Source organism: Enhydra lutris, unplaced genomic scaffold (genome assembly GCF_002288905.1).
Source record: "Enhydra lutris kenyoni isolate GAN:26980312 unplaced genomic scaffold, ASM228890v2 scaffoldscaffold63, whole genome shotgun sequence".
NCBI classification, from domain to species: domain Eukaryota; kingdom Metazoa; phylum Chordata; class Mammalia; order Carnivora; family Mustelidae; genus Enhydra; species Enhydra lutris.
The window spans coordinates 6,704,329-6,716,062 of NW_019154147.1; the positions used below are offsets into that span (position 1 = coordinate 6,704,329).

The 11,734-nt window shown below is 39.9% G+C and overlaps 1 protein-coding gene across 1 annotated transcript in view; it reads right to left on the bottom strand.

Moving 5' to 3' along the window:
- LOC111158762 (zinc finger protein 292) overlaps positions 1 to 11,093 on the bottom strand; it is a 90,072-nt gene extending 78,979 nt beyond the window's left edge. Inside the window, exon 1 of the mRNA XM_022521015.1 lies at positions 10,912 to 11,093. Within this exon, the coding sequence (XP_022376723.1) occupies positions 10,912 to 11,079 (168 nt within the window). The 5' untranslated portion in view covers positions 11,080 to 11,093. The remainder of the gene's footprint in view (positions 1 to 10,911) is intronic.
- Positions 11,094 to 11,734: the final 641 nt, after the last annotated feature.

Below are 11,734 nucleotides of genomic sequence, written 5' to 3' on the forward strand. Positions count from 1 at the left end.
GGGTCCTGGGATCGAGCCCCGCATCGGGCTCTCTGCTCAGCAGGGAGCCTGCTTCCTCCTCTCTCTCTGCCTGTCTCTCTGCCTACATCTGATCTCTGTCTGCCAAATAAATAAATAAAATCTTAAAAAAAAAAAAAAAACTTTGTTTCATTCTTTTGAAAGATAATCTTATGAAAGTTTTGTTCAAAAAATTAAAAACAAAAATTTATAGTTTCCAGAATATAAACTGACAAAATGATAATGCTTTTGAGGTAAATATACCTTTCAGGTTTTTTACAGACTGAGATTCATCATATTTGCAAAAATCTGAGAAAGATCAAGAATATGTACAATGTTTATACAGATAATACAAAATGTAGTTATTAATTTGGAGTAAGATTCTAAATGCCTCATTTTGATGATAATGGCTCATCCAAAAGTAGTAGTAAAATCATTCTTATTTAATGAAATAATTTTCTCTCAAAAATCACAAATATCTGCTTCAATTAACTTTGGTAAGCTGAAATTACCACAGCAATTAATTTAAATACTTGATAAACCAACTTCCTAATACCCTGATAAAACTATTTGGGATGGGAATCCAGTCAATTGTTAATTACCACTTTTAAATTCAGATTACCTTCTTTTAAATATAAAAGCTGTATCTGAGTTATGAACTTAATATATAACGCTGCCTATGTCAGGCATCAATAAGGATGCCAAATGTTCCACATGAACACAATGTCCAGATATTTGAACTGTTTTCATTTTAGCCATTTATCCAAATATCTCAGTCTTCCTAAACAAATGCCTAATAAAATTTAGTATTTTCTGATGACTCAGTGTCATACTAAACAACTATTATTTAGTAATGATGAGATCCTAGGAGGCAATCTGGATTAAGTGAGACATTTAAACAAACTGGTATTTAATCCTATGATCTCACAGGTCTTCAGAACAAACAATTCTAGTAAAGCATCTAACAATGCCTTTCTGAACATTAATTCTCTTCCTCTTCAATCTTAGTCCAGCCTCTCTTAACTCCAAACTTCCTTTCATCTCGCTTATTTTTTCAAAGAAAGCATGAGCTAAAGATCTTGTCCTGATTAGAGATGAGCTCATATCTGACATCAAATCCATTTGGTTTTCAACTACGTAACACTGCTCCTCCAAGCAAAATCAGAAAGAAAGTAAAATGAACAGGTATACTTGTGAGGAATGAAGAGACCAATTTAAATGGAGCAGAAAGTTCCTGTCATAACAGCGAAAGGATGGGGAAAAAGTAAACAGAGCAAGCACAGTCCTGGCCTAAAGCTTAAATTTGTATGTTATCCTATACACCGGTATTTCTCGAATTGGGTTCCATGGCCATTATGCTGGGTTTCTAGCATTCATTGTTAGAAATTTAAAACCATATTTTCATTTTGATCCTCCTCCTAAATAAAGTTAAGAAGTTCTGAATCAGCTAGACTAGAAGGCCGCCTTTTAACTTAGGACTGCCTGCCTTATCCTTGTGCTAACTACTAAACTGAGCACAATGATTCCCCCTATAAAGAGGGGGATTGGTTGTGCCTATCAGTGGACTATAAAATCAAGAACAGCTTTGCAATATAATAATAATAAAATAGGGGGCGCCTGGGTGGCTCAGTGGGTTAAGCCTCTGCCTTCGGCTCAGGTCATGATCCCAGGGTCCTGGGATCGAGCCCCACATCGGGCTCTCTGCTCAATGGGAAGCCTGCTTCCCCTCCTCTCTCTCTCTCTCTGCCTGCCTCTCAGCCTACTTGTGATCTCTCTCTCTGTCGAATAAATAAATAAAATAATAATAATAATAATAATAAAATAGAATACATCATACCTAGTAAGGATAAGTACTGTTTTGGGAGATTTTTGTTTGAGAGTGACAACTAAGTGGTGAATTAAAAAAAAAAAAAAAGTTACGTATTACTATAAGCTGAGGTCAAAACTTGTAACCCTAAGATTGAAAGACTTACACTTTTTTGGTTTCTGCAAATTCAAGCTTGAGAAACACAGGTACAAATACTGGACTGCCAATCAGGCAGAAAGATAAAAGCAGCATACTGGGGACTTTCACAAATTGAAAGTAAGGTTAAAAGCAAGTTTATCAGTTAAAGAAGAAAAAAAGAAAAAAAGGCCAAGGATTAGAACAAGACCTAGGAGGCTACTGTTGGACTGCATAATGTTCAGAAAGCACAAAACACCCAACTGAGACCAGATTTAATATTAAGGTAAAGAACTATTGTAAATAAACAGGTTGTTCTACAAATTTCCCAAAATTTGAATGATGTAGTGGGGACACCATTCTTCTACTTAGAAACTGAGATTAGAAAATGGGAAATGGAAATGCCTTTAGCCAATGTATGAGAAAAGGAGCAAAGAGATGTGCTTTGATTACAGAATATAGATTGACAGGAAAAAAGCAGAAGTAGGGCTACAAAGAGGAAAAAATGAAATCTGACCTATAAAGTATCTGACATTGCAGTGCGGAATAAAGGGAACTGGGATATGTGTCAGACTGTTACGCTACAGAAAGAATCCCATTTCCTTGTACCCAAAAGAAGCTGGGTTTGACCATGTGTACCCAAAAGGATCTTGGCAAACATGACAGAAGCAGAGGTTTAAAAAGCAGTTGTGCAACAGAACTTGATCTCCTCTTTCCATGTAAAGAAATCCCAGATTACCTTACTAGATGATAAGAGTGGAGCAGATGAGCCAACCCAACTGAGGAACCTTGGCATCCAACCCACCTGACAACAAGACAAGTGAATGAGACCATCTGGGACCATTCAGCCCCAGACAACCTCCCAGCTGACTGCAAACCATCCAACAGACCCCTAGACTGGAGTACAGTTAATAAAAACAGCTATTCTTCTGGGGCATCTGGCTGGCTCCACTGCTAGAGCATGTGACTCTTGATCTTGGGGTAGCTGAGTTACAGCCCCACATCAGGGGTAGAGTTTACTTAAAATAAAATAAACAAAAAACAGCTGTTCTCCTAAAACCACTATGTTTTTGGATAGTTTGTTACACTGCCATAATACAGGACACTTTAAGAAAAACCAAAGCTGGGGGTGCCTGGCGGGCTCAGTCAGTAGAGCATGTGAATCTCGATCTCAGGGTGCTGAGTTCAACCACCACACTAGGTACGGAGCCTACTTAAAAAACAAACAAACAAACAAACAAACACCTGAAGTTATGACATTCAGCTTTTTTGTCTGTTTCAATGTCCCAAATTTAGAAGGGTGAGTCTTTAAGCAATGTTACTATATATTATCTATACTTAAAAGATCAATTAAAATTCCTTTGTTTGGATCCTAAACCCTTACTCTATTTCTAATTTATCTTTTCTATCCTATTTTTCAACCCAACCCCTGACATTTTCCTCCAAGATGCCAGTTTGAAGTTGTTTTATTCTTCTGTTTATTCCCACCCTTCCCACTTCTGTTTACTTATCCAAATTCATTAAGGACTCAATATAAATAAGTGTGTTCCTTTCCAGATCAATTTTTACTAAATTAATTTCAAAATGCTCTTAATTTACACTCCACTTACTGTTATTTATCACTAGCTACTTTACTATCTAATACTGTAGTTTAACTGCTAATATATGCATCAAATTTGTAAGGGCTTTGAAGGCAGAGATCTCCATAATTCTCCACAGCTCCCTTAGCATCCCACATGAGAAATTTAATTACCTAATTAAAATAAATTAAGAAAAGGGCAGCTGGGTGGCTCAGTGGGTTAAGAGTCTACCTTTACCTCAGGTCATGATCCCAGAGTCCTGGTATTGAGCTTCACATCAGGCTCCCTGCTTGTTGGGGAACTTGCTTCCCCCTCACCCTATGCCCACTGTTCCCCATGCTTGTGCTCTCTCTCTGCCAAATAAATAGAAAATTTTTTAAAATGGATGAATTAAGAAAAAAAATACATGTAACTGACTGAATTTTAACACATCTTCTTGGCTAAAAATATGTATTCACAGACCATAAAGTTTTTGTAATGTAAAGTTAAGGGGAAAAAGATTAACATTTTAATTCTGAGATGCACTGTGCAACTCTCAATGCTAAAAGGAAATAATGAATCAAGAGATTCTCCTGGGAACAATACATAGTTAAAAAGTTATATGGGGTATGTAACAAATGCATGAATAAAAAACAAACTTTCCATTTTATAAATGAGGCTCCTCCTATAATGACTGGTTAATTTCGTGAACTGGATTTATGTGTGGGAGTTAGAAAAAAAAAGGTAAATTCTCAACTCTGACAGAATTTCAAGGAACATAAAATACAGCAAAAGCTTCATATGGTTAAGAACACATATTTTCAAAAATCTTTGGTTTTGCAGGTTCGTCATATAAAATATTATGAGGGGCAACTGCAGAATACATCTTATCTTCCTCCATTTCAATTTAGGACCAAGAAGTAATTGTCAAGAAGGAGGCAAGCAAAATTTGGCAAAGTTTTCCTTTGCTAAAATTGGTAGAAGAATATTCTGGAAAGTGGAATTTATTATCTCCAATATGCAATCATACTAATTATGAACACTCAAAAAATTATTTCCCCTGAGCATTACCTACACTTTTAAAGTTTAAATGACTTATTACTCCCTCAATACCTAAAGTAATTATCACTAATTAACAAGCAAGCCATCCTTTCTTCCGATTCAAAGTGTCCTAAAAATTAACTTAAGATATCCTCTAATAATCAAAAGAAAAAACCTAGCTTTTAAAAAAAAAAAAAAAAAAAAAAAAACAACCTAGTGATTTTTTTGAGGAAAGCGGGCATTTTTCAAAACCTTTGCCATTATTAACAAAGCTAAACAGAACATGCAGATAAAACAATCAACTTGTATCAAACAGATGAAACTAAAATATACTCTGAAATATTTTCATTACATAATTCGAATACTCAGAAGCTCTCCTAACAGTTTTACTTTGATTTTTATTTCTTATTCCAGTAAGGCACCAGTTAATAAAAGCAGTAAGGTCTGGCTCAAATCCTATCTCAGTAAAGCTTTCTCTGATACCCCAGCCAGAAATGCTTACCTCCTACTTTGAACAATTTGTTGAAATTACTATACATAAAATTAACTTATTTCTCTAAATAGCCACCAATAATTAACTGATTAAACACTGCCATAGATTGAAATTATTACAGGTTTTTAAAAAGATTTTATTCATTATTTATCTGAGAGAGAGAGAGAGAGAGAGACAGCACAAGCAGGTGGAGGGGGAGAGGCAGACTCCTCATTGAGCAGAGGGTAGCCTGCTTCTCCCTCTCCCTCTGTCTGCCACTCCCCCTACTTGAGTACTCTCTGACAAATAAATAAAATCTTAAAAAAAAAAAAAAAAGGCCACAAATTTACATGAGAAGCTATGGAATGATCTCAAAGATATGCATTTTTTTGGTTAATAAAAGCCAGATGCAGTGTACAGTATGTCCTCATCTTTATTTTTTTTTAAAGATTTTATTTATTTATTTGACAGAGAGATCACAAGTAGGCAGAGAGGCAAGCAGAGAGGAAGGGAAGCAGGACTCCGGCTGAGCAGAGAGCCCGATGCGGGGCTCGATTCCAGGACCCCAGGATCACGACCTGAGCAGAAGGCAGAGGCTTTAACCCACTGAGCCACCCAGGTGCCCCATCATCTTAATTTTTTAAAAAAGAGCAAACATGTATTCCTGGAAAGAGGAATAAAAAAACTATTAGGGGACTATCTTTGTTCAGAGTGACAGGAGGTCTGGGATGGGAAGATCAAGTTTTTGTTATATGCCCTTTCTCTGTTTGAATTTATTAAAAAAAAAATTCAGTACACTACTCTTCCTTTTTTAAGATTTTATTTATTTGCCAAGGATGGGGGGGCATACAAGCAGAGGGGGCAGCAGGCGGATACAGGACTCGATCCCAGGACCCTGGGATCATGACCAGAATGCAAGGCAGACACTCAACCAACAGAGCCACCCAGGCATCCCTACACTACACTTTCAATTTAAAAAAATAGAATAAGGGGTTCCTGGGTGGCTTAGTTGGTTAAGCTACTGCCTTCGGCTTGGGTATGATCCTGGAGTCCCAGGATCAAGTGCCACATCTGGCTCCCAGCTCCGTGGGGAGTCTGCTTCTCCCTCTTACTTTCTCCCCTTTCATGCTCTCTCTCTCAAATAAATAAATAAAATCTTTTAAAAAAGTAAGTAAAAAATAGAATAAAAAATAAACTTGTTAATGATATACTGCCTTTTGACACCTCTTCAACTGTCATCTTTAAGTTTTATTTAAATCTTATTTTATATACTGCAAGAGTCTTCTGTATCTTATGTCCCCTGCTAACACCTTAATCTAGTCTTTGCATTAAATGCTTTCTTAAAAGTACAGAATTTTAATTATATCAAAAGGTCAAATCTGTGCTTTAATCAGGACAATTAAGTATGCTAAATTGCCAACCTCTTACCCCAGTAAAATGGAATTGTTTTAGTAATTGTTTAAGTAATTGCTTGTAATTTCTACTAAGGAAGTAGACATTTTCTTGACCTCTCAAGCTCAGTGTGAATTTAAGTATCGCTGAACAACATTTACCTAGACCTGTTCCGGATTAGCTACATTTCTTAGCTACATACTTATGAAAAGATCGTAGCAACTAAAAAAAATCTTACTATATTATTTTTCTGTTCAATGCTTCTCAAAAAAACACTGTGGGTATTTAGGCAGAGGAATCCATTTTGGTGGAGTGGGACGGTCCTACTAATCACCTCAGAAAATTTAGTATCCATGGGCCATGGACACTAAATGCCAGTATCACATCCACAGACACCGCAATCACCAAACAACTGACCCCACATATTTTCAAATGCCCCGAAGAGAGATCTTCAGGAGAGAAAGTACTAGGCAATTAAGAATCATTGTTTACATGAATTAAAGTATGAAATATGTGTGTGCATGTAGGCACACATGGAAAATACATATTTCCAAAAATGCAATCCAATCTTTTAAAGATTTTATTTCTTTGTCAGAGAGCAAGAGCAGGCATAAGCAGGGACAGCAGCAGGCAGAGGGAGAAGCAGGCTCCCCGCTGAGCAAGGAGCCCCATGCGGGACTGGATCCCAGGACCCTGGGATCATGACTTGAGCCAAAGGCAGACGCTTAACCACTGAGCCACCCAGGCGTCCCCAAGTCAATCTTTTAAAACAATTATCAGCCACATGAAGATAAAAGAGCAAAACCAGTTACAACTCATGTATTAATCAACCCAGTCATCTAGCCCTGCATATAATGCTGTCAACAAATACCATCCCCTAACAAATCATTCTTCAACTATTAAATGGCTTAACTTTTTAAATGAATAATTTTAAAATCCTTTTAGAACAATTATTCTTTTGAAATGCTTCTGTTTAAACTCCCAAATAAATAACCTTCCACTGTACTGCACTGATCTCCTAAATAAAAGATGTAAGTCACAGTACACAACGATCAGTGGTTGTCTACCTTCCTTCAGAGACTGCAGACTCTGTGAAGCCAAGGACCATGATCATGATTGGCTGGCCCACAGTGTAGGTATTCAATAACAATGCTGAATGACTGAGTGAACACCGACCCTGTCCAATACAATAAATAGTCCAAGAAGTTCCAATTGTAATCAATTTTTATGTACAGTAATGATCCTGACACAAATAAATGTAAGAAATTATTTCTGGTTATCCTGTATTCTTATTCTAAGTTGATTTTTAAAAAACCAATGAAATAAACTACATTACCTAGATTAAAGCTAGCTTGTAAAGATTTAAAGAAATTTGAGATTTTTGACAAGCACTCCCTTATGCTCATCCTCTACCACCTTTTCCTCCTCCTACTTAAGCTTTAAGCAAATGTTCAGGTAAACAAGTAAAAGTGGGGCATACTTCCAACACAATATAAAGAACAAAACAATACTGTTAACAGTAAGAAAAACTTACTTAATATCTTTTATTTCTATTTTACTTCTCAGAATTAAAGAAATCTATTATATTGTACTTCACTGCAAAAGAAAGAAAATCTACAAACTAGGATGCATAAGCAACTTCTTCTTTTGTAGGTTTCACTGTATTCTCCAGAAACTCATCTTCTGGGGTGCCTGGGTGGCTCAGTGGGTTAAGCCTCTGCCTTCAGCTCAGGTCATGATCCCAGGGTCCTGGGATGGAGCCCCACATCGGGCTCTCTGCTCATCGGGGAGACTGCTTCCTCCTCTCTCTCTGCCTGCCTCTCTGCCTACTTGTGATCTCTCTCTGTCATATAAACAAATAAAATCTTAAAAAAAAAAAAAGAAACTCATCTTCTGCTGAGGTAAAACTTCAAAATATAAACTAGTTCATTTTTTAAACTAATTTTTTTTAACTAAATCATTTTTTAAAAACAAATGTAACAATAAGGACTGCACAAGCACTAACTGTTAACAGGTATAGAATATTAAATCTGAAGCCCACTAACTCTGACAAATTATCTTTGCCTTTCTGAAGCATGTGAATATCACACTTTTACAGAAAAACTTACAAAGAAAAAGCTAATCTCAAGGTTAGAAACAATTTCCAGGTCCTAGCATTTCAAATACTGTTTTTAAATTGCTCCAATAAATTCTTTAATTGTTAACCACGGTTTGCTCAGTTCCTATCAGCATGTTAAGTAATAATGGCTGGGATACAATTTTAAAGAAACAATTGTTTCAAGTTACTGCCCATTCGACCTAATCACTAAAACAGATTATTAAAAAAACAAACAAACAAAAAAGAGCATTTGTTCTAGAGGGGATCAAGTATCAGACACATTCTGTAACTTTTCAAGTAATGGAGATTACTTTTAAATGCATTTAAATTATTGTGGCATTTTAGTGCATGAAATATTTCATTATTCTTGAAATCCAGAAACCTAGCATTTGTTTTATTACTGTTTCCTGCAACACTGGTCAATAAAAACTATTTACATGGTATAAAACTAATCATTTAAAACACAGTAAATTCCTTTCATATTGATTAAAAAAAAAGGTGTTTCATCCATTAAAAATACTTTTTAAAGTGATAAGTTTCTGATATTGCATACACTCAAAAAAGTCCAACCTGCATGAGATTCCTTTTTCCAGAATTATTAATCAGGCTTATAAATATTGCTGGCTAAGAGTATTTACGGTAATTAGCTATAAACCCATCAGTGGATACTGCTATTTAAAAAGTACCTTTCAGCAAAGCTAGACTTTAATACTTTTCACTGGCTAAAGCAGACTTTACTTATAACAGAAACACTTCCTTTTATGGGTACTTTAAGTATTCTCTCACAACTAAAATAAATATATCTAAAAGACCAATTAACAATGAGTTGGCACTCCCAGGGTAGATCAAAATGGCAAATTTCAACAATTCTTTAAAACAAGGATTCAAAAGAATGATGGAATCTCTAATTTTGCCACAGGTATTCATCAGACCTTTATTACCTTAAGTGGGGAGCTCTTGACACTGCACAGACACCTAAACAAGTCAACACTTGATCTCACAAAGTTTTTTTTTTCTTTTTTTAAGATATGAAGTACTACCAAATAATTAGTGACAATAACGTGCATACATTAGTGGAAAAATTTTTTCTATGGGTTCAAGTATCCCTATCTTCTACAGGAAAGATTTCTGAAGACTACAAATTAAGTGAAAATGTAATCTTTTCGGAGATTCCAAAATAGTCCACCCATTGTTCGGCCTTGGGCTCAGTATCATTCCAAAACAACTTCTCTATAACGATACATTGACAAGTTAACTCTAAATGTGATCTGTATAAATTGGTCTGTTTCCTCCTCGAGAAGACAATCTAACCAAAATCTTCACCACAGCCAGCAGCAGCTCCTTGAAATTTCAAACGTAACTGGAGGGTTTGTAATCAGGGCCAAATGTAGACCTAAACTCTGCGATTTCTATCGAGCAAACGTGCTTTTAACATTCTAAATCCTGGTTAGAACTCAGTTACTGGAAAGCAGTGTCCTTGTTCAAGAAAGGGAAGGAAAGGACTGAAACTGACCTGAGCACAGGTCCACAAGAACCTCAATCCTCTTTTAAACCAGGAGGCCAAATAGGGAAGGCTCCAAGTAATAGAGGCGGTGGGGAGATGGGGGAGGAAGGGCAGACGAAACCGTACTCCTCGAAGGGTGAAAGCAAAAAAGAGAAGCAGACTCTGGAAAGCCGCCCCACAGGATACAGGGAGAGCTCCTCTCCTCTACGAAGGAGAGCAACCTTTACCATGGAAGCGGTGCACCAGGCAAGCAAAGGCAGGAAGGGACAACCTCTGCGCCCCCACCGCGGAACATCGCAGCCAGCTAGAAGGGGTCGGCGAGAACGGTTCCACGGAACATCAACAAAGGCCCCTTCAGTCCTACGGCGAAACTCGAACAACAAAGGCCGGGAGACAGCGAGGACCGGGCCGGGGGCGGGACGGATGAAAGCAGGGGGAAGCAAAGGAATCAAACCAGTGGGGGCGGAGGCCCGTCGGAGTGGGAAACCAGAGGCGCAGAGGCGGGGGGCGCGGTAATCCCCAGTGCACAATAAGAGGAGGAGAAAAAAAGAGGACCTGGCCTCCATTCCTCCTTTACCCTATCCCTGCGGCAGAGAGGACTCCGGTCCTTGGCCGTCTACATCTCCTTGGCCTCGGGGACCAAGCAGTCCCGAGTTGGGGGAAGGAAAGGGGAGGGGGATTTTCCGCCCTGACCACAACTCCCTTCCCCCAGTCGGGAGCTACCGACAACAACCGCCACAACGGCAGCCACACAAAGGCGCCTTCCTCATACTCCCCGCTCCCGCCTGGGCGGCGGCGCCAACGATGGCAAAGAAGAGACGACCACCGCTCAGCCCCCAGGCGCTCGCTCGCCCTCTTCCCCCTCTAGCTGGGGAAAAGGGGGAGGGGACCCCCAGGCGCCCTCACCTGGCACAGATGCTGACAGTACTCCGTGGCCGCTTCCACGGCCGGCACGCGGCTCTCCCGCAGCTGTCGCTCCAGCTCCTGGAGCCGCTCGCCCAGGCGCTGCAGCTCCGCGACGCAGCCACCTCCGCCGCGACTCAACCTCTCCTGCTCGGCCTCTTCGTCCGCCATCTTCACACCCCGCTCCGTCGCGTACGCACCTGGGTCACGTGATAACACAATGCCACGTTCGGCGGGGTCACGTGCCGGGCGCGCTCGCACGCCGCCGAGCACGTACAAAGGGCCGGGTGGGGAGGATGGGGGAGCGGAGAGAGTGGCGCGAGGGAGCCCGAGGGAGGTGAAGGGAAGGGGAAAGGAAGAGGGCGGGGTTGGGGCGGTGCGGAAAACCGCGGTTTACTTACCCCGAGCGGGAAGTGGGCTGCAGCGGCCGAAAGGGGCGGGCCGGTGGAGGCCTGCTCTCGGTCACGTGGGCCCCGCGACTGGGGGTGGGGGTAAGCCTGGGGAGCCGCTCCCCTTTCGAGTGTCCCGATTCCGGCGTAGCTTTCCCCAATCCCCGAAGTCTTCTGCGGACATCTGCCCCAGTTCCCCAAGAAGATAGGTGAGAGAAAGCTCTGGGTCGGCTGAGGCAATGGCTACACATGCGGCTGGCCTATAGGCAAGCCAAAACAGGGGAAAAGGGAGAAGGTAAAACCTACCCATGGACCGCAAGCGTGAGAGCCAAAGCGGTACTATGAGCTGTCAAAATTGTCTCTGACTTCTCACCAGGCGGGGGAGGAGGGATCTAGTTCCTGAGGTACCAGATATCTCACTGGGCTCCGCTCTTCAG